We start from the raw sequence: 22,642 nt of genomic DNA on the forward strand, positions 1-22,642 counted from the left end.
GTTGACATGTGTTATCTTTGACTAATATTTAAATTTGTTTGATGATCTGAAACATTAAAGTGTGACAAACATGCAAAAAAAGCAGGAAGGGGCACTTTTCCACACCACTGTTATTACAGTATCACACAGTTATCAGTCATTTTCACATATCCATTTTTGCCTGTCAATATGATTCATATGGCTATAAAAACATTCAGGTTAAATACAACTAATGTCATATTTGTGGCATGCCTTCGTCACAAACAATAACGTTAATTATCACCCAGTTTGTAAAACAAAGTTAAAGTTTTCCTTTTTACAGTAATGCTCATATAGTGTAAGTCTATGGGACAAGTATACCAGAAGGTTTACTGAAACCCGCTTTCTCTTTTTCTTTACAAACTGAATAATGAGTCAGTATTAATGATGTTAGCAATCCATTTGAGTTTACTGCAAGAACACCTGCCATACTGTTTACATGCATACAAAATCATGGTATGGTGGGTTAAAATCTACATGTCCAAACCAGTTTGTGTTTATACTGTTTATGACTTTTCCTTGATAACGAAAACTGTTATAGGTGTTTACATGAACAGTGCTGCAGTGGTGCATATATAAACACTCACTTTTACTTGACTATGTATGTGTATTCCTTCCCATAGTTTAAAGTTGTTATCTTTTTACTGTCAGGTCTGCTTCAGCTACGTCCCCGCGTTTCATCAACTCTTTCAAAGGTTTTTTCGAGTAAGTTTTCACTTTAAAATACATTTAATGGCATGCCATAGGTCATATCTTTGCACAGTGCATTGCAACAGAAAGATTTTTAACACAGAGGAAGCAGGAAAAAAAGACATATCAGAATAAAATGAGACAAAGACATCAGATAACATTTTGATGTAAATTAGACATTTAACTTTATGTGTATAATGTAATATATCACTGACCCTTGTTCTTGTCTCTGTGTTAAATTCAGGAGAAAGATCAGAGGTAAATCTATGTGCAGTTTTGAGGAAGATCACTACATACCATTAGGCATCTGTCTGACTGCCCGAGTCCCAACTAAGGCGATCTTTTCACTGGTGCGTTAAACATCCTCAACAATTTCCTCAGAACAAAACAAAACATGATTCATCATTCACACAAGATTCAATCATATTGTCTGCGTTACAATCTGGTCTTGCAAATGTTGCGAAATAGAAAGCAAGTAGTTACAGTTAATGTATGTGTATAATATTAATCTTAAAGTTTTTTGAAGACGTCATATCAGGAATAATACAATGCAAACATATAGTGCTGTATGTTTTAGATCTAAAAACTTGATCTTTTAAAAGAAACCTCTTTAATACATTAACAGCTCATTTTATATTTTGTGCACCTTGTCACAATGTAATACAGGCTTTGTAATAAAGTATTTGCTTTAAGCAGGGCCAGATCATGGTATGGGGGCCATACAGGAGGCCTCCGCGTTTGGGGTGCAGGAATTGCACACATGCTGAACAATTCTTTGACTCTTCCACAAATTAAACGCAAAGATACATCGTCTTAAATGTGCAGCAGCAAATCTCTGCCCAAAAAAACCCCAATTGTTCGAAAATTGTACTGTATGATTTGAAAGAAAATCCCTGTAGTGGTGACTGGTGGTCTGTGGATGGCGTGGCTGTCATGAAACAAAGCGTCTGTGTGTTTGCTGTGAAAGTGTCTTTCTGTAGCACACTGCAGCTCTGTTATATGCAGCGGCCACCCGGTTCACAGGTCCATTTTCATTTAAATAGCCAACACCAGGAACCAGCATTAGTTGTGGTACGGAGGAGAGTTACCACTTCCTTCAAATGGAGATTTCTTAAAGCTGATTTGCATTTCCTGTTTATCGTGTAGATATCTGAGATGTAGTTTATCTCTAAATACAATTCTGTGGCGTTTCGTTAACTATTGCTTGTCATCCCTCTTGAAGCCTCGGAGAAATATTTCATGATGTGACACGTTACTAGATCTAAACATATAATAAATATAAATATATTACGCTATCGTTTATAGCTTTCATTTCCCCTTGAGTATAAAGCAGCAGACCGTTTCGCTTGTTTTGTTTTTTTAATGTTTCCACACCTTTGTCAAGTCTGTTTCTGTTTCTTAGTTTCGCATTAGTGCAAAATATGAAAATGACATTGAGCATGAAAGGAAGTAAAAATAGAAGTTCCTCCAAATTAGACGTACAGTTAGATGCAGACATGGACAGTAGTGAAGTTAGTATCTGTACTTTATCACGTGTTTTTTTGTATTTGGAAAACTTTTATTTCACTACATTCAAAAGCATAATATCACACTTTTTACTCCTACATTTCATATGAATTAAGTCAAAGTTTTACTTGAGGAAAAGTATGAAAGTACTATATTTTTAAGGAACTTAGGAATTTATGAAAAAACACTCTGATGAAGTATATGTACTTGAAAAATGTACTTATGTTAAGTAATGCACATTATGTCATTGTATATGCCTATTTATTACATGGCTCTCTGGAATGTTTGATTCTGATTGGTCAGTTGAGACATTTGCAGGTTCGTTCTTTTCAAATAATAACCCCTCCAAAGTAATAACGCATAGCCGGACTACTTGTATGTTTAAAATCCCTCCGCACCAACAAAGATTACTGTTTGGCGCCATCTTATGACAAACACTGGACAACCACAATTAAGAATGGAACATTTTGACATTAATTTTAACATGTACAGAAAAAACAAAACATTTAAACAGCGGATAGAAGAACGAACAACGACAAGACACAGAGAGCTTACTGAGACTGAACTTGACAATATAGAGCATGACAGCTACGAAGCCAACACACACAAAAAAATACAGAATGGGCATTAAAACTTCACAAAAACTGGCTAAAACAGAAAAAAATGGAGACAGACAAGTATGAAGCAGAGGATCTTAATAAGGTATTACGATCATTTTATGCATCTGTGCAAAGTTTCGCGGAAGGATAAAAATTTTAATTTAAAACAAATATGCCAATAAAATGTTTCAAATTCATATTCATGTCCAGATTTTTTTTTATGTGGCAAGTAGCCGTGTAATAAGCGGGATAATGTAGAGGCAGCCGGTAGTTATTGGGAAATAAGCCCCTTCAGTGTGATACAAGACCCTCCGCTTCGTGTCGGGTCCCACTGTCGGGGCTTATTTCCCAATAACTACCGGCTGCCTCTACATTATCCCTTACATAACACTTTGGGCCCCTTTTTCATCATCTAAGTGCATGGTCTAAAGCGCACGGCTCAAGTGCACTTAGGGCGTGTCCGAATCCACTTAACAACAGAGAAAATTGACGGGTTTTCCCTATTCTCTTAATTGTTTTGTAATTAAAGCTTTGGTTCTCTTTAAAAGCCGTTTTTTTAAGTCATGGATGAATAAGTAAAACCAGCAGGGTTTTAATTGCTGAAAAAGTATGGATACATGATCACTGTAATCTCAAAAAGTATTTTTACAAGAAAAAATTAAGGTTTGCACTCTAAAAATACTTAATTTGTAACAAACAGGAGATAAAGAAGCCGCGTTTCAGCACCTGGGCTGTAAGTGTTTTGATAAAATTATAGCCTATTACTTAAAATTAATGGTTCTCTTTTCACCATATTCAAAGGTACAAAGTCATCACATACAATAAATCTGTGGGGTAGCATTTAACAATAAATGTTGTAATATTGCACTTTTAAAAATCAGCTTGCTTATTTATGTCCAAAACGACAAAACAATGTTTGTGTGGAGATGTGCATCCCTGTGTGTGTAATAAGCAAAGTGTACGCGTGTTGTCATCCCGTTTATAGGCGCAGGACGTGAAAGTGATAACGCACCACATTGCGCAAGGGTGTATAATAGGGCCTATAATATGTATGTACTTTACTGTATATATTGGGTTTATATGTACATGTATCTTTAAAGGTCAGGTTCTTTCTGATCCCATTTTTTAAACCCTAGATAGTGTGAAATGTTGCTGTTAGAGCATAAATAATACTGTTACAATGCTAAAGCTCAAAGTTCACTGCCAGGCGATATATTTTCTTTAACAGAACTCGTCTTTCAAAGCCTACAGTGAACGACCGGTTTGGACTTACAGTCCTCTACTTCCTGCTTTAATGACGACACTAGAACAGTTTTTGACTAAACTCCGCCCACAGGAATACGTCAGTCTCCAGCTAAGCTAACACTAAGCTGCTATCGAATCACAGCACACTAAACAAACTACACAATCGGAACTCGATACGTATTTCTGAAGGAGGGACTTCATAGAACAAGGAAGACATCAGCTCGTACCGCATCTTTTTACACGTGAAACATGAATACATGTTATATTGCGCACTGTAAACACAATCAAAGCTTCAAAAACAAAGAAAGAACGGGACCTTTAATGCTTACATTCATACATTCATACACAGCTTAAATACCCTGTATGAAAGTATCACGAATGATGGACTTCACTAATATTATCTGTATGTGTTTTCAGGATGCTCATGAGTTGGGAATCAATGCCGTGAGATTCAGTACCAGATCAAACCTGCTGGCTACAGGAGGAACTGACAGAGTTATTAAACTCTGGGATATTGAAGCAGGTACATCATTTTCATATGGCTAAATCACATTTTATCAGCTTTAGATTAAAAACAAAAACAGGCTCAGTTAACTGACTCAGGTAACTACACATGCTTTTGTTCCTAAATGTGTTTGCTGGTTACCACCACCAGATGTCAGTCTTCTGAAAAGTATAGTACCTCATCTCATCCAGTCTTCAGTAATGTACTTCAACATGATAACCACAAATCCTTAACCCTAAGCATTAAACTATTGCACACACAGCCTGTTCTCAGAGTCATGAAAAAAACACCATGAACAACATGACAACGGTAAAGCAACATGGTGAAGGCACTCTAGCTTTGTGAAATTTAAGATAAAACATCATGTCTGTGTGTAGGAAATAAGTGATCTGTGATGTGCTATATTAATGAACACACAACAGGAAATATTCATGAGCTTTTTGTCTTCACAGGAACTCTACAGAATAGAGGAACACTAGATGGAAGTAATGAAGGGATCACCAGCATTGAGTTCGACCCTACGGTAAGACATGCACACATTCAGTACGGTTACTTTTGAGCTAAAACATGATTTGTTCATTGAGCACACAACTTGAATCGGGCTGTAAGCAGTGTGATTGTTGTGCTATGTTAAGCCCAATTTATACTTTAGCTTCGAAAGCCGTAGCAGTTGCGTACCCTGCGCCGTAGCCTGATGCACACCTCACAAAAATGTAACGTTTGGACTGCAAGCGTCTGCTAATACCCCTCCTCTGGTCTGCGATATATAGCGTTGAATTTCCTTTTACGCATTGCCACTTGCAACTGTAGAAACAAAGGCTGCGTTTACACTTGGCATTAACATGCGACATGTATCCGGATGTTGTCCACATACACATTGAGAAGACAAGTGTAAACGCATCTGTGATCGGAATGTTATCCGATCTGTGTGTCCTGATGCAGAGGTAGTCGAGGACGCTTTGTGATCGGATCTCAGTGTAATGTAAACGCAATCCAGCCATCGTATCTGCATTTACAGGTCAACGTTAAACAAAACCTCACCCACTATCATCTCATCTCACTGACAGCTGTCAAAAATAAAGGACGTTATGTCATGGAGCGCAGGTGAGAGACACACAAATTTATATTTGTGGAGCAATGCTAGCTAGCTTAAACGTATCTTGAAATAAATCGATATACAAAAGCATTTTAACACTGTTGACTGTATTTAACTTATTCAGGCATATGTTTAACATGTTTCCACTATTTATGTAGTGATTTAATATTTAATGGCAGAATTGAATAAATCGTTATAATGTTTGAGTTTCCATGGCGACATATCAACGTGAATGTTGCGCTTCTTTCTGGTCAGTCAGCAGTTTCTATCTCATTTAACACATTTTAAGTTACTTGAAAACACTTACAAACCATAATAACATTAACCAAATACATTTATTCAATGTTGGTTTTATACAAAGTAAGTTACTTATAAATGTGTTTGTAAATTACATTACGACTATAGAGGGAGACATGAACAGGAAATTTAGGAAATTGTTAGCTGTTTTAGTTAAATCATATTCGTAAATCATAAATCAAAAACGTATGAATTCAGGCAGACTAAAAAGTCGGGAAGGTCATGTTTTACACGGATTTTGTTGTTGATGAAAAGCATGAGGGTGAAAGTCAAGTTCAGGTAACGTTGGCTGAAACGTGCATCCAGGCGCAGACGTTGCAGATAAACAAAGATAAAGCCTTTAAAGCTTAAAAAAAAATAAAGCTTAAAATGTGAACATCACGGTTTTTGGGTTTGCTAGTTATTCTCTGCTGTTTGCTTCTCAGTAACACTGTACAATACGGGATTGCGGTTACCGCGACAACCCTAAATCATGTGGCGAAAGACAGCTGTAGCCATCTGTGATTGACAGCTATCCACCCAGCGCGCGTCTCCCTAACGGGATCCGATCACACATCCAGATACAGAAGCCACATTTATGTGACAAATGTAAACGCGCCGTGTCCTTATATACGGATGATCGGATCTGCGTGAACGGATCACCTAGATCGCATGTTAATGCAAAATGTAAACGCAGCCAAAGTTGGACCAAGTTGAGGAGCAATATTTAACAACTTAGGCTGCAACAAAAGTCGCTGTTTATTTGTGCTGATGTACACAACAAGCTGTTGCTTCTTTGCTTTTGCATTGATACTGTGGGTTACACCAGTAGCATGCCCGTCCACAATGCCTCCTAGCGGTCTGCATGTTGACGCAGACAACGCCACAGAAGTATAAATAAAAACTGATGCGCAGCCTACATATAAAAGAATGAAAGAAGTATAAATCAGGCTTTATGTGCATTTCATTTTCAATCCTTTCACTGTGAACATCTTTCTACTGTATAGAAATTAGGCCTAAATGGATTGTGCCGACGTTATTAAGAAAAGCAAAAGCCAGTGCTGTTTTCATATTGCGGTTTTATACCACGTGTGAAAAGAAGGTGGGGGCTTTCAGCCAGGGCCGGATTATCCATAGACGGGATTGGGTGAGTGCCCTGGGGCACCAGGCAATAAGGGGGCACCAGGGGCTCCAGACTGCGACCAAACAGAGTTTTTGACAGCCCAAGCAGTTTTTTTACAAGTACTCGTGCACGTGCACGTAGTGTCCGTGACGTCACCCATAGGTTTCTGAAGATCATTTTTGAAGCTTAAAATAGGCGTTGCCTGCCGTCGCCATCTTGGCCATGCATCACCGCGCATCACTCGCGGATATCCAAAACTGGGTAAAGAGGCAGGATGTGTGTGAAGCTGAGGTGACTGGTCGCTGAAACCACACCCTCCTACCTCGACTCTAGTGACAGCAGTGGCTGTTCAACCATCTCTCAAGTGGCCACGCCCTTAATTATGCAGAACTTTAAGGCTTAATATAATATAAATGGATGAGTTACAAAAAAATGCACCTCCTCACAGTTGTCATGAAGGGTACAAAATTAGCTATACAGACCAAAAACACTTTTTGTACCAGGCTGTAAAGATATTATTTTCTACTGTAATTTTGGCCATTTTAATATGGAGGTCTATGTGAATGGACTCCCTTTTGGGGCCTGGCTCTAACGGCCAGTCGATGAATTGCAGTTTAAATCACTTCCGTATTGGCTTCATCAGAGAGATTGGAAGGTTGACCCTCGGCGGACACCCAGGACAAAAATACGGAATGCACAATTGGGTTTTTACTGCACATTTGCATGCTGCGTCAATCGTTTTATGTCACCATGCGCTCAGTTGAATCTACCAATGGCTCTACGCAGCCCAGGTAAAGTCAACACGTCTCACACAGAACCGCAAAAGTCCCACTCACGTGGGTTTAATTAGACATTGCAGAGATGAGAGAGAATGGGAGAACTTCAAGCCTACATTTACAACAAAAACATTATAGATGAGAATAAAGGTCTTACGGTGCATTCACAAGTGTTAACGCTTCCCATTCACTTTTAATGGGTGACGTCATGCGTTTCCGAACTGAATTGTGAATCTGTCTGCGCCACGTCAGTGCCATTGCTTGGGGTCGAAGTTGAACATTTCTGAACTTTTCAAGCGGCAATGCGTGCGGCGGCCAATCAGATCACCCTATGCAAATAACCTAGGAAGAGCCAGCCAATTACGTTTATGGAAGACCGGAGCATAGGTTGCGGCCACTGTGATTGGCTGTTGGCCACGCATCAGGCAAGCCTTCCATCAAGCATTAACGCTTACGCCCCGTGTGAATGTACCGTTAGAGATCAGTGCCCAGTTAAGGAAAATTGGATAAAAGACGAGAAACATGTAAAGGAGATATATTGCCCTGCCACTCATCTCATTACAGTATACAATACAATATATCTGGATAAAACTTAATGTATATGTATGTATCTTAGGCCTAGAATTAGTCAAGGGGGTTGTGTATGTTTCTTTGGTTCATTAATAGAGTCTATTTAGTATTTTTCAGTTATGTAGATATTTTGGGAAAATGTGAATAATTGCATTGCAGGCTGATTTTTATTTTCTGTTTGCGCTCCTGAAATGTTCTGTCAGGGGCTACAGTGCTCCTAATAACAAAAAAGTTAGTCTGGAGCTCTGAATGACTAGAGTTTTACACTTTTTTTTGGGGGGGGGGCACTTTAAATGTGTTCACCCTAGGGCGCTACAATGTTAATTCGGCCTGCTTTCAGCATCTACGTTTTGCACCATTAAACATGAATGCTTACAAATGGCACTATAAGCAGGTGCAATTTCTCATTTGTAATTTGTTACAGTTATTTATGATCTTATTAATCTAATATTTATTAACGAATATGATCTCAAGATTTTTCAATAGAGTGATATTGAATGTGTATCATGGTTTAAGAGCACTCTGTCTCTGAAGCATCTCGGTTAGTGATATTAGACTGATTTAAAAGTTGATTTTGCTGTGGTTACTCCTCTAATGGATTGTGGGCCATTGTGCTTTTTCATCAGGGCACTCGGATTTTAGCTGCGTCATATGACAAGTCAGCTCTATTTTGGAGACTGGACGACAGCGTTCCCAAGGTAACAGATCTTACCCCTCACCATCCCCAAACCTCCCATGTCTGAGCCCGTCTCCCTGAATTACAGGGTAGCATCATTAGATGAGACAGATCAGAGTGAGACATTTTATAGATGTGTGCTGCTGTGCCGGCTTAAATTTTCAGTTTTACCTGACAGTGCAGTGTGGGAAAGTTTTGTTTAAGAGCAAATATATTGAATATAACATAACTTAAGTACAGATAGTTGACCCAAAAATTAAAACTTTATCATTATTTATTCACCTTCATGTCATTTGAACCTTCGATGTCTTTCTTTGTTCTTCAGAGCCCAAATGCAGATTTTTAAAAAGTGTTTTTTTGGGGTTTTCTGGTTAATATGGGAGTGGATGTGACCAACTCGTTCACCATCTACTCCCAAATAAGCAGAAAACCTTCAAGCTTCAAAAGGCCCAAAAGTGTTGAATAAATAACTTGACTTTTGTTTTTAAGTGTCCTGCAGATATTTAATCATCTACTTACTTATTGTGAATCTCGCTAATGTTTCAGTTCTTACACTTTATTTTAAAGTAAACATCCAAAAACGAATGATTTAAAACAACAGTTCAGAAACGGAGAATGTGCATTGAAAGAGATCCAAATCTGCATTTATGTTTTGAAGAACAAAGTAAGACATATCAGGGTGAATAAATGGTGAGAATGTTCATTTTTGGGTGAACTGTCCCTTTAACAGAGATGTACTGCGTAACAGGAATGACCCAGATATCAAATACAAACGTGTTTGAAAATCTACAAGTGTTACAGACAGGTTGACATCAATAAAAAGGACAAATAAAAAGCACAGCACATAAAAACTAGGACAGATGATTTTTTATAGCTTTTAGACACTTGTATCTATGTGTCATCTTTAATCAAATCATCTTCTGTTGTTTGTTGTGACCTGACACACAGCACAGACGTAAACACAAATCTGCACTGTTAAAAAGCTGGGCTATTTCAAGCAATGGTAAGGTCAAATGTGAACATTTTTAGATTAATTTAAACCTTATGGTTGGGTTTTTACATATTTTACCTAACCGGATTGAAACAACCCAGCATTTTTGATTGTCCTGTCTTGATAAAGTCATGAGAAATGGCATATCCTTCAAGGACTTCCTTACTATCCATCTCATTGAAGATAACAGCAAGCTATTTTAGCAAGATGCTATTACCTCATAATGATGTAACATCAATTATTCATTTCACCCCAGTATAACTGTAATGGAGATGTTTGATTAATTTCATAAGATATGTCGCAGATCTCAAAAACATATTATTCATAACGAAAATAAGACCTGTTTTCAGGACTCTTAAAGGGATAGTTCACCGAAAAATGAAAATGATGTCATTATTTACTCACTTTCTAGTTGTTACAAACCTGTATACATTTCTTTGTCCTGCTGAACACAAAGGAAGATGCTCTATTTTGAGCAATGTTTGTAACCAATGTTTTTGAGCACTATTGACTTCCATTTTTGTCCTACAATGGAAGGCAATGGTGCTCTTGTTTCTTGCTTGATTACAAATATCTTCCTTTGTGTACAGCATAATAATAATAATAATAATAATAATAATAATAATAATTTTAATTAATGACAGAATTAAAATTTTTCTGCTAACTATCCATTTAAGTGAAAATTTGTATGTAATAAATAATGTGTGCAAATAAAATAGAAAAATCAGGTAAAAAATATATTGTATAATGTCACAATACAGTTTCTAAATATTGTTTATATTCTCTAAGCAAAATATCATTTATTCTTTATTTTATTTTTGGCCCGTAATTGTAAGTAAAGTTTATTTATGACTATATCATTGCAGGTTACATTAACAGGGCATTCTCGTAAAGTGACAGCAGCCAGGTTTAAATACAGTCAGAGACAGGTGGTGACGGGCAGTGCGGACCGAACCGTAAGGATATGGGATCTCCAGCGAGCAGCATGTATGTTTCACACAAAACACACTTTTATGCATAGAGTTACACCTTTTGCATTTGTATTACACAGCACATTAACATAGACGTGACTTTATTTCCAATGAACATTTCTTTTTTCCAGTTAAATGTCAGATCAGCATAATCCATTTCTAATTTATTCTGGATCTTATTTTTCTCTTTGTACTACATCCAGGCATACAGACCATTGAAGTGTTATCTTACTGTAGTGATGTTGTGTGCTCGGAGTACTTTATCATCAGTGGCCATTATGACAGAAAAATACGCTTTTGGGACAGCAGGTAAGAACAGTAATTCAATTCAATTTTATTTATATAGCAATATATGTAACAATTGGTAATTGTTTCAAGCAGCTTTGCATTAATAGAAGCAGGGAAAAGCACAGAAAAATCGACAGATAGCATAACATAATACAAAATTTGCTGCGGCTATGAATCACCATTATAAGCAGCATATTAATAATATAACATATAGAAGAGGGTGCTAAGTTAAGCCAATGACCCCCCTAGGAGAAAAACCTACCGACTTTTTAGCCAGGGGAAAAGTCCTAGGAGGGAAAAAACCCTAATTGGGAGATATATATATATATGTAAACGAAAAGGAGATTAAGCGGGTTCCGCCATTGGTCGTTGGTAAGGCATCAGCTGGGTATCACATCGAAGGACGGCCAGTAGATCAGAGCTGTGCCAACCCTCACATTTACCGAAACTGGGTCTGTTTGTCTCATTGTCCTCGGAGTCGAGGACGAGACAGGGAGAGAGAAACTAAATCCTATTAGCGTAGGGGCCGTTCACATGTAAAGCAAGTGTGACACAGAGATGTGGTTTAAATCAGCTTGGTTCCAGACAGGCTAACTATTGCGGCATAAGTATGTTACCCACAGTTGAGGATTTAGCAAATTGGGGGCCCAAGGCTAAAACTACATAAATAAACTACAGCGACACGCATTTAATTAAGCAAGCTTGTAATTTGTGATCATTATAGCATCTTATTACGTGGCTCGTTTGAATGCTTGATTCTGATCGGCCAGTCACAACATTCTAAGGGTTTTAAGTAACTACAGCTCAAAACTAATAACACACAGCTGCAAATCATTTTGACATGTACAGTTTAATAGTACACACAAAATGTCATATGTTATTAAAAGACATATTTATATACATTACATTTACAAACAATTTAACCAAATAATGTATTCGTGACATTTGATCTTGTCTTATCTTAAAACCGAAAGTAAATGAGTTTTACTCGTGGTCTGCATACATTAAAAATTATTCATAATTAAGTTGTTGTCCTTAAAAAAAACTGTGCTCCCTGATTAAAGCTTTTCATATTTGAAATCAGGCAGTCAATGAATGTTCATGGCCACACCACCTTACGGTGAGACTGACATCTGTTAAATCTCTGAACGTTGCCTATAGAGGCATCATTTACAACTAGGTTGGAGTAGTAATGTGTATTGAAATTAGGTTATTATAATCAGTCAGTATGTTAATTTATGGTTAGAAAGATTGAGTTTAGTTAGTAATTATTTTAGTTTGTACGTTTAGTGGTTAGTAAGTTTAGTTTGCAGACAGTGTGTTTGGGTTAGGGTTGTTTGAGTTCTGTGTAAGCGGCTTCGATGTATAATGGATTTCTTGTTGGCAATATCAAATGGCAAATGTGAATCATGTCTGTAGACCTCCACAGATGGACAAGTGTCGTAGAAGTGTTTTCATGTGTGTTTGAGAGAGATAAAGTTACAGAAAACAAGAAATGAAGTGTTTGTGTGTGAAGGTCAGGGAAGATGAGTCACACCTGATCCACGTATGCCACCAATTGCTACAAATCCAAATCTATTTCTCCTATTATCCATAATGAATATGAATGCACATGTTTTGTCTAGAAGTCTGGAAATTTAATTTTTTTTCATTAAAGGTGAGAATACTCATAAGACCCTTAAAGGGACATTCCACTTTTTTAAAATATACTCATCTTCCAGCTCCGCTAGAGTTAAACATTTAATTTTTACCCTTTTATTTGATTTTTAATAATCAAGGACTTTGCTGATGTAACATGGCTGAAGCGGGTGTAGTGATATTACGCAGCAGCCGAAAATAGTCCCCTTAGTAACTGTCCATAGATATATACACTAAAGGCGCCTTGGGGTTCTAAGCATGCGTCAAAACCGCCGCCATCTTGGAACAGGGGTCTAGTCATAGAAAGTAGCTAGGTAATGCTGCTATCTCCGCCTGTACTTCGAATTAATAGACGTTGCCAAACTTTTGTGCTGCGTATGGATGTTAGACCTACTAGCACTATGCATTATAGTTAGAAAGTTTTCATAATATCAAAAAATAAAAAAATTTCTGGACTCAATGCTAAATACATATCTGACTGTTGGAACGGAAAAAAAAAACTAGAAAATCGCATGCATAACGATTTAGGGTGATTTTATTTCCGTTAAACCATTGCCTACAATGACGCTGATGCGGGGTTCCCCTGTTTCAAGATGGCGGCTCTACAGTATTTGACGCTTTTGTTCCACTTCCAATGAAAAGCCGTAGCCAATGCGACATCTAGTGTACATATCTATGGTAACTTTCAATGGCAGGGGACTATTTTCGGGCAGTGCGTAATATCCCTACGCCTGCTGCAGCCATGTTACAGCAGCAAAGTCCTTGGTTATTACACCAGAATGAGAGTATAGTCCTAACCATATCTGCCTAGAAAATCGCAACTTTTAATTTTCTGTCGGTCTTAGTACACGATGTAAGTACGGAATAGTCAAGTTTTAAATAGGAAAAATATTGAAACTCTTTGGTTATTTTTTAGCGCAATGCTAATGGTCCAATCAGATTGAATGGACTGTGCCAAGCTATGCCAAAAGTGCTAGCGCCAGACCCGGAGATCAGCTGAATGGATTCCAAAACTGTACAAATCAAATGTTCAACTCGAGGGAAGCTGGAAAATGAGTATATTTTTTTAAAAAGTGGAGTGTCCCTTCAAGGGCCATACTGTAAATAAACATCTCGAACGGGGGCCTCAATAAACTTCCTAGGGGACCTCAAAATAAGACAAGACAAGCATTAAAATAAGCCAACTCCCCCAAAAAACAAATGCTCATCAAAGGTCATTCAGACCTCAGGTCATTGAGAAATACCTGTTTTTTGGCAGAATCCATTAAGAGTCGGATTAAAAAATGTTCATGTACAAGAAAACATTTCAGATGCACGTGGAGGGTTTTGCATATGAGCTCTTCGTATATCTGTTTATTATTGACAACAATCAGAATTGTTGGTGCGCATGTAAGCGTAGTCAATCAAGACAATTTGACATCATAAATAACTTAATTGCTATAGTGATATTCACAGCAAACAGCTCTTGTTTTTCTAGGCATGACTGGTTTATTCTGAATAATGTCCTGCTGGTATGGAAACCAAAAGAGATTAGCCTCAGGTGCGTGTGATATCATCCAGACAGCATGTTAACGCTTTGGTGTGAATGTGTGAGATTGGTCTTTCGAAACAACTCGGTCATACTGGCAGGACGTCTTTCATGTGGGTTGGCAGTTCTCGCTCAAAGGCGTTTGTGCTGCTCTGCATGAAATTAATTTTCCAGATGTGATTTTATCTGTAGGCTAAAGGTTTGATCCTTTGGATTCAATAAAAGATTGTCCCATATTTTTTGGATGGGTAAACTATTTATGGAGGAATTTTTAAAGATAAATCTCACTGAACCTGTGAAGAACATGTTGGCCCTCTTGAAAAAAACAATAAAACCATTACAGAAAATTCTAATGGTTTTATTGGTTTTATTGGGAATATTCTAATGAAATATGGCCCAAAACACACTACAGTGTATGGATTTTTGTTGGTCTCTAATGGTATGTATTGGTTCTATTGGTTCTATGTATTGGTTCTAATGGAATATGGCCCAAAACACACTACAGTGTAGTGGTTTAAATGGTAAAAGCTAATGGTTCCTATTGGTATTTTAACGGAAACCATTACATTTTTTGTAATGGTTTTATTGTTTACAGACATTAACATCTAAAAGATGTTTTCTACAATAAAACATGCCAATAATAGCACAACTGTTTGTGGAACCGAACAAAAGTAACATGCTGATTTTTATAAAAAATGAATTATGCAGTTGGATAACACATAAACAGGCCCGGATTGGCCATCGGGAGGCCTGGAAGAATTCCTGGTGGGCCAGTCAGATTTTTTCTGTTGTCATGACACTGGGTTGAAGGTTGCTGTCCTTAGACTGCCATCACTTATAATATTATCCAGTCCCACTCGTGTAATTTGCGGGTGGGAGATGACCCACCGCTTTATGCCCAAGTTAATTGTCTCCCGAGGGACAGGCCGTTTTCTTCTGTTTTTTAAAGGGCACGCCCTGTGAACATGAGTTTTGTTTCAGACTATATTTGAGTGCGCTTGCTGTGCATCTAGATTTTAAAATAAACTGAGTGCATCTTGATTTGTAATCTCAAGATCCACCACTTAAAAAAAAAATAGATATATAGGGGAAAACACAAACTCATTTGTTCCCTTTCACTAGTTTTTAAATACATTTAATTAAATAATATTAAAATACCTTATGGTATACGATTATGGCAAAAATCATAATTGGAAATAATATATTTAAAAAAATACAATGAATTGCAAGGCTGCAGAGAACAGTGCACTATTGCAGACTTATATAGGCTACTGAGGATTTAATGATATTATTTTAATATGGTCAGTCTGAAGTAAAGTGGGCCGGTCTAAGACATCGAACTCCAGGGCTGAAAATGAATCCCACTCCAGTCCTGCACATAAAACAACAAAAAAGGTTTCTATTTGTTACCATTAATAAGCTATAGTAGATAACCTGAACTAACAATGAACAGTACAAAATGTATTAATCTGAAACTAAGTCTTTTTTTTATTTTAGTATTAATACGTTTATAGGATATACACTTACCAGCCAAATGCTTGTTAACACAATAGACTGCATAAAACATGGACGTAGTGTGTGTGACGTCACCCATGGGTTTCTGTAGAGCATTTTTGAAGCCCAAAGTGGGCAGAGCCAGCCGTCGTGATCTGTCATTGTGCGTCACTCCAGGTAACAAAACATGGGTGGTTTATGAAACCATGCCAGCCAACCTCGATGGTAATGACAGCATTGTCAATCCACCTATCACTCAAATAGCCACGCCCTTAATTATGCAGTAACTTTAAGAATTTATATAAATAAAACAAATCACTTACATGAAGGGCAAAATTAGACCAAAACCACTTTTTGTACCAAGTTGTAAACATATTTTTACTGCTGTAAAGTTGGACATTGAAATATAACGGGGGTCTATGGGATGGGGACTATGGGATTGATTCCCTTTTGGAGTCACATCTGTGGATTTACGAAAGTGACCGGAAGATTGCCCCTTGGATAACACAAATTGCTTATCAGCCAATCACATGGCAGCAACTCAATGCATTTAGGCATCTTTACATGGTGAATGGTTAAGCTTGCTGTTTAAACCAATCATGAGAATGGGGAAAAAGGGATTTAAGTGACTTTGAACATGGCATGGTTGGATGTCACTCCTGTCATCTAAGAACAGAAAACTAAGGCTACAATTGGTGCAGGCTCACCAAAATTGGACAATAGAAGATTGGAAACACGTTGCCTGGTCTGATAAGTCTCGATTTTAGCTGCGACATTCAGATGGTAGGGTCAGAATTTGGTAACATGACAGCATGGATCCATCCTGTCTTGAATCAACAGTTCAGACTGGTGGTGATGTTTTAAAAGTGTGAGTGATATTTTCCTACCACATATTGGGCCCCTTAGTACCAAATACCAACTAGTTTTGGGCGTTATGGCCCATTTTGAGATTGTCCTATTGTCAGCCTATGAGATTGAGATATACGATAGTATCGGGATGTGGGTCAGTGGTTTAAAAAAAACTGATGACATTAAAGGTGCTCTAAGCGAATTCACACGTTTTAGGCCATAAAACTTTTTTGTTTTATACAGTAAACATCATCTCGCTATCTGCCTGTCCCCTGAACACACTGTAAAAAAACCTGGTCTTTGTAAACAGCCCAGGCTCCACAAACTGCAACAAAAACAAAGTGGTCAAACCTACCACCACGAAACATAACAAAGTGTTCCAGCCAATAAACGACAAGAAGGATTTGGAAGTCGGGTTTGGGCGCATTCATGATGACTCTTTTAGAAAGCATGGAAGGGAGGGGATGAGTTAGATATGCTCGGTTTTCTTTGACAATACTTTGAAAGTCAACAAGAAGTGACATCACACAGATTCGCTTAGAGGGCCTTTAATTCAAGCGCATCATTGCGCTCTAAAATATCTTGTGTACCGGGAAGCGAGAACAACACACTCGCTGGTTTTCAACCCCTGTGCTCCTAACAATCTCTCTAGTGCAAGGAAATGTCAGAGCAAGGAAGAGTCTGAATCATGCGCATTACAAGTTCAGGTGTAGAGTTCATGTCGTGCGCATTCAGGTCCGAGGAGTAGTCCAAGACATGCGCATTAAGTCCAGGTGCATGCGAGAAGGAATCCACACGTGTTAAAAGCTCTTTTACACAAAGTGAAGCCCACAAACCATCTTATGCGAGGAACAGCACGCAATGTGCATGTTAATGTGAAACCAAGATGATAATAATAATATTCTTCCCCAACTATCATCATGAAAGCCTGCTATTGGCGATATGTCTGAAGATCAACGATTCACAATACTATTGTCTATTGGTCCAACCCTAGTACCTTTATGACCACAGTGTACCAATCTTCTGATGGCTACTTCCAACAGCAGAATAATGCTCAGCACCATGTCACAAACCTCAAATCATCTCAGACTGGTTTCTTTAACATGACTATGAGTTTTTTCTTTGGGATGTGGTGGAATGGGAGATACGCATCAGAGATATGCAGCCAACAAATATGTAGTAACTGCGTGATGCTATCATGTCAGTATGGACCAAAATATCTGAGGTACTGTGTTGAATCTGTGCCATGAAGAATTAAGGCAGTTTCAAAGGCAAAAGGGGACCAACCCGGTACTAGCAAGGTGTACGTAATAAAGTGGCCAGTAAGTCTACTGTATATAAACTGGTATGGTCCAAACTCTGACTTAATGTGAATTTAGGAGATGAAGTCAAACATTCAAAACTTATAGTTTGTCACATACAGTCTTGATATCAGACATTTGTTAATACATTTACTAGTTCTTATATGAGGAACGGCACATTGTGCACTATGAGGGGATAATGGCGCTGTATTGTAAATCCCAACACTGACATCAACCATACAGTAAATTTTAGGTCAAACAACATATGAAGTCGTCAATAAATGTAAAATCATGGAGCTGTGGGTAAAAATAGTCTGGATAAGTAAACAAGCATTTTCAATTGAATCTGAACAGCTGTAGTTTATTTATTACCGTGCTGACGTAGCCACAGCTTACATAACCTATTACTATAATAACAGTGTTGCATAATTCCACAGTGATGCCATTCTACTTTATTTTATTATAGTATGAATAAAGTTGCTTTGGAAATCACTGCCTTATGGTAGATTGGGCCCAATTATAATGCGGTTCATTTGTTATGTAACTCACATTATTTAGGATCTCAGTGGGTTTGGATTTATATGATGGGAGAAGAGGCGTAAAATAAAAGCGCCAAGTCCACCAAAGTCCCGTGTCCATAGGTCACAAAGCATGATGGCCAATGTAACAAACAATATGGATGACGCCATAGAGAGCCATTATTTACACCCTGGCTCAGTCCTTGACATGTCTCATTCAATCCCAGCAGTGGCAACTGAGAGCCGACGGCTCGCTTGTCTCCTAGCAACCGTCAGCCCACATAATTGTCTCTCTTCTCATCTTCTTGTAATGGGATTTGAGCATTTATTATGTTATTTGTTTTCTTCATCATGCAATACTTATTTTTTTGTGACAATAAAGAAGTACAGACTCACTAAACATATCCTGTTTATACTAAACATATATAAATGATTGACACCCGTTTGTTTCTGTGCTTAGTTTCTTGTGGAATGCTGTTTGAATTGGCAGTAGTCGTAAATCTTGAAAGCCCTGATGTCAATTTTTTTACCCTTGCCCCTGCGTTCATATGATATTGTGTTAGAATATAAAAGGAAAGAGCAGGCTGTGGCTTGATATCTGCTGCTGCCTTCTTTGACTTCACAAGTAAATCACTCATGGTGTGATGGGACAAACCATCATGACATCAATCTTCTCAAAGACTGTAGAGAGAACTGGTGCTGTCAGATTTCAGATTTTCAAGGGAAGCGGATGGGTCCTTAGCATCATTATTTGATTTGTTGTAATATGTGATACAAAAATAACATGACACCCATTGAAAACGACTAGTGACACTTTGAAGATGGATTTTCAATAGGGTGACCTTTGGATATTATTTGTTTCTTGGGAATTAAACGCATGACCTTTGCACTGCTAATGCTAGGCTCTATTATTTGAGCTACAGAGACATCACATTGATGGTTGGCTCAAATATTACATTTACACATTGATCCATGATGCTCATACTGCTGAGTTTGAGTCTGGTTTGCCTCCTTTATTGATACCATTCTACTTAATGTTATCGTTCTATCTATTAAAAGTAAAAAAGCATCATGATGTGAATAACAATGAAAAGGAAGTAAACTATTTGGCAGCAGTACTGAATCTATATAGCAGCTATCCATTTTAATGCAGCATTACACTGAAATTAGTAATAATTATTTGGGTTGCAGTGTCCTTTTCTACATTTACATACTGTACTATACACTTACTTGGTACTAGGGCTGCATAATGATTAATCGCAACTAATTGTTTGTAGAATAAAAGTTTTTGTTTACATCATCTATGTGTGTGCACTGTATATAATAATTATGTATATATAAATAAATGCACACACATACAGTACATGTATACGTTTATGAAAAAAATATATTTATATATTAAGTTTTTATATATAATATAAATTATATTTAAATATAAAATGTAAATATTATGCATGTGTGTGTATTTATACACTCACCTAAAGGATTATTAGGAACACCTGTTCAGTTTCTCATTAATGCAATTACCTAATCAACCAATCACATGGCAGTTGCTTCAATGCATTTAGGGGTGTGGTCCTATTCAAGACAATCTCATAAACTCCAAACTGAATGTCAGAATCTGAAAGAAAGGTGATTTAAGCAATTTTTAGCGTGGCATGGTTGTTGGTGCCAGTCTGCGTATTTCGCATCATTCGGCCGACTGATTCAAGCTGATAGAAGAGCAACTTTGACTGAAATAACCACTCGTTACAACCGAGGTATGCAGCAAAGCATTTGTGAAGCCACAACACGCACAACCTTGAGGCGGATGGGCTACAACAGCAGAAGACACCACCGGGTACCACTCATCTCCATTACAAATAGGAAAAAGAGGCTACAATTTGCACAAGCTCGCCAAAATCGGACAGTTGAAGACTGAAAAAATGTTGCCTGGTCTGATGAGTCTGGATTTCTGTTGAGACATTCAGATGGTAGAGTCAGAATTTGGTGTAAACAGAATGAGAACATGGATCCATCATGCCTTGTTACCGCTGTGCAGGCTGGTGGTGGTGGTGTAATGGTGTGGGGGATGTTTTCTTAGCACACTTTAGGCCTCTTAGTGCCAATTGGGCATCATTAAATGCCACGGCCTACCTGAGCATTGTTTCTGACCATGTCCATCCCTTTATGGCCACCATGTACTCATCCTCTGATGGCTACTTACGGTAGGATAATGCACCATCTCACAAAGCTCAAATCATTTCAAACTGGTTTCTTGAACATGACAATGAGTTCACTGTACTAAAATGGTCCCCACAGTCACCAGATCTCAACCCAATAGAGCATCTTTGGGATGTGGTGGAACGAGAGCTTCGTGTCCTGGATGTGCATCCCACAAATCTCCATCAACTGCAAGATGCTATCCTATCAATATGGGCCAACATTTCTAAAGAATGCTTTCAGCACCTTGTTGAATAAATGCCACGTAGAATTAAGGCAGTTTTGAAGGCGAAAGGGGTCAAACACAGTATTAGTATGGTGTTCCTAATAATCCTTTAGGTGAGTGTACATATACATAATTATTATACACAGTACACACACATGATGTAAACAAAAACTTTTTTCTGGAAACGATTAGTTGCGATTAATCGTTAAGCAGTCCTACTTTGTACCAACCCTATACTAACTATTTTTGGTGTATAGACACTAGTGCACATACTGTAAACTAAGTGCGAGCATTGAGTTATTAACTTCTGTGTATTTGTATCCGCAGGGCAGCGACGTGCACACAGGAAGTTCCTCTTCAGGGCAGGGTGACATCATTGGACCTCTGCCCCGATCACAGACAGTTACTCAGCTGCTCCAGAGATAACATCCTACAGCTGGTTGACCTGAGAAAGAGCAATGACAGGGTGGTTTTCAGGAAAAAATCCTCAAACTCACACCTGACTCAAATAGCTGAATATATTTGTGAAAAATCATGTCAAGTTTAAACTAACTTTTGCTATATGTGAAGGCAAAAAATACGGTATATATAACCTACTGCCTATATAACTCCAACCTACTGAAAGATGTAATCTAGCTTGAATGAAACTGTATGTATACATTAAGGGGGGATTTGTCAGACAGGTCTTATAATAAAAAAAACACAAAATAGCACCTGTAATAGCACTTGAACTGTACCTCAGTACTGACACGGTACATTATTGTACAAATATGATTCATTTAGATTCAATACTATTACATTGGATGTAAGTTTATAACAATAATATCTATGTATGTTAATAGTGACAGATTTTAATGATGTCAAGGTTAACACCTTTGATTACAATCTTTTACATGATCTTATATCAAGCTCTATACATTGTGTAGGATGATTTTATGTAGAATGACTTTAGATGGGCTTTTACAGATGGGATCATAATTGTAATGAATAACTAAGAAGAAATGCAAGAAATAAAAAAAGAATGCTAGTTTTACAGACAGAACATGACCTAAAAAAACCCTAAAATCTGTCCGTCTGTAGTTGAACAAGCACTTTCTATAGTTTTGTTTATTCTGCAGAACAGTAAGTATTTGTCTCTCTGTGTTATCATTGATGTCTTTAGGGCGGATGGCTTCAAATGTGGAAGCGACAGCACCAAGGCCATCTTCAGGTGAGTCAAAACAAATAGGACACCTATAGAGGATCTCTAGGCTTTATCTCATTTGATTTGGCATGCATCGTGATGATTACAGTCCCTAAAACATGCCGCTGTTCCTGTTGAAGGCACCTGGCATCGAAATGAACCCTCGCAGTCTTGACTTTTCCGTATACAGTTTCAGTTCACAGAGGTCATGTGGATTTACACGGAGATAGAAAATCCAATCCTTCTACTTTAATGAACGGGGAAAGGTTGTGACCTCCTGGGTAGAAACAGCTGGCGAGATGGATTTCGTTTGTTACTCTTGTTTTCTAGCGTGTTAGCAGGAGTCGCATCTTGTTTGGGATTTTCTTTTGAA

General features: G+C 37.8%; 1 protein-coding gene across 1 annotated transcript in view; it reads left to right on the plus strand.

The window, feature by feature from the left end:
• Window positions 1-22,642, plus strand: part of LOC129437413 (protein Atg16l2) — a 41,566-nt gene that overhangs the window by 7,897 nt on the left and 11,027 nt on the right. Inside the window, exons 8-16 of the mRNA XM_073863264.1 lie at window positions 670-723; window positions 953-1,058; window positions 4,476-4,581; window positions 5,016-5,086; window positions 9,031-9,102; window positions 10,938-11,058; window positions 11,246-11,351; window positions 21,414-21,561; window positions 22,247-22,296. Of these exons, the coding sequence (XP_073719365.1) occupies window positions 670-723; window positions 953-1,058; window positions 4,476-4,581; window positions 5,016-5,086; window positions 9,031-9,102; window positions 10,938-11,058; window positions 11,246-11,351; window positions 21,414-21,561; window positions 22,247-22,296 (834 nt within the window). The remainder of the gene's footprint in view (window positions 1-669; window positions 724-952; window positions 1,059-4,475; window positions 4,582-5,015; window positions 5,087-9,030; window positions 9,103-10,937; window positions 11,059-11,245; window positions 11,352-21,413; window positions 21,562-22,246; window positions 22,297-22,642) is intronic.

Source organism: Misgurnus anguillicaudatus, chromosome 24, assembly GCF_027580225.2.
Source record: "Misgurnus anguillicaudatus chromosome 24, ASM2758022v2, whole genome shotgun sequence".
Taxonomy (NCBI): domain Eukaryota; kingdom Metazoa; phylum Chordata; class Actinopteri; order Cypriniformes; family Cobitidae; genus Misgurnus; species Misgurnus anguillicaudatus.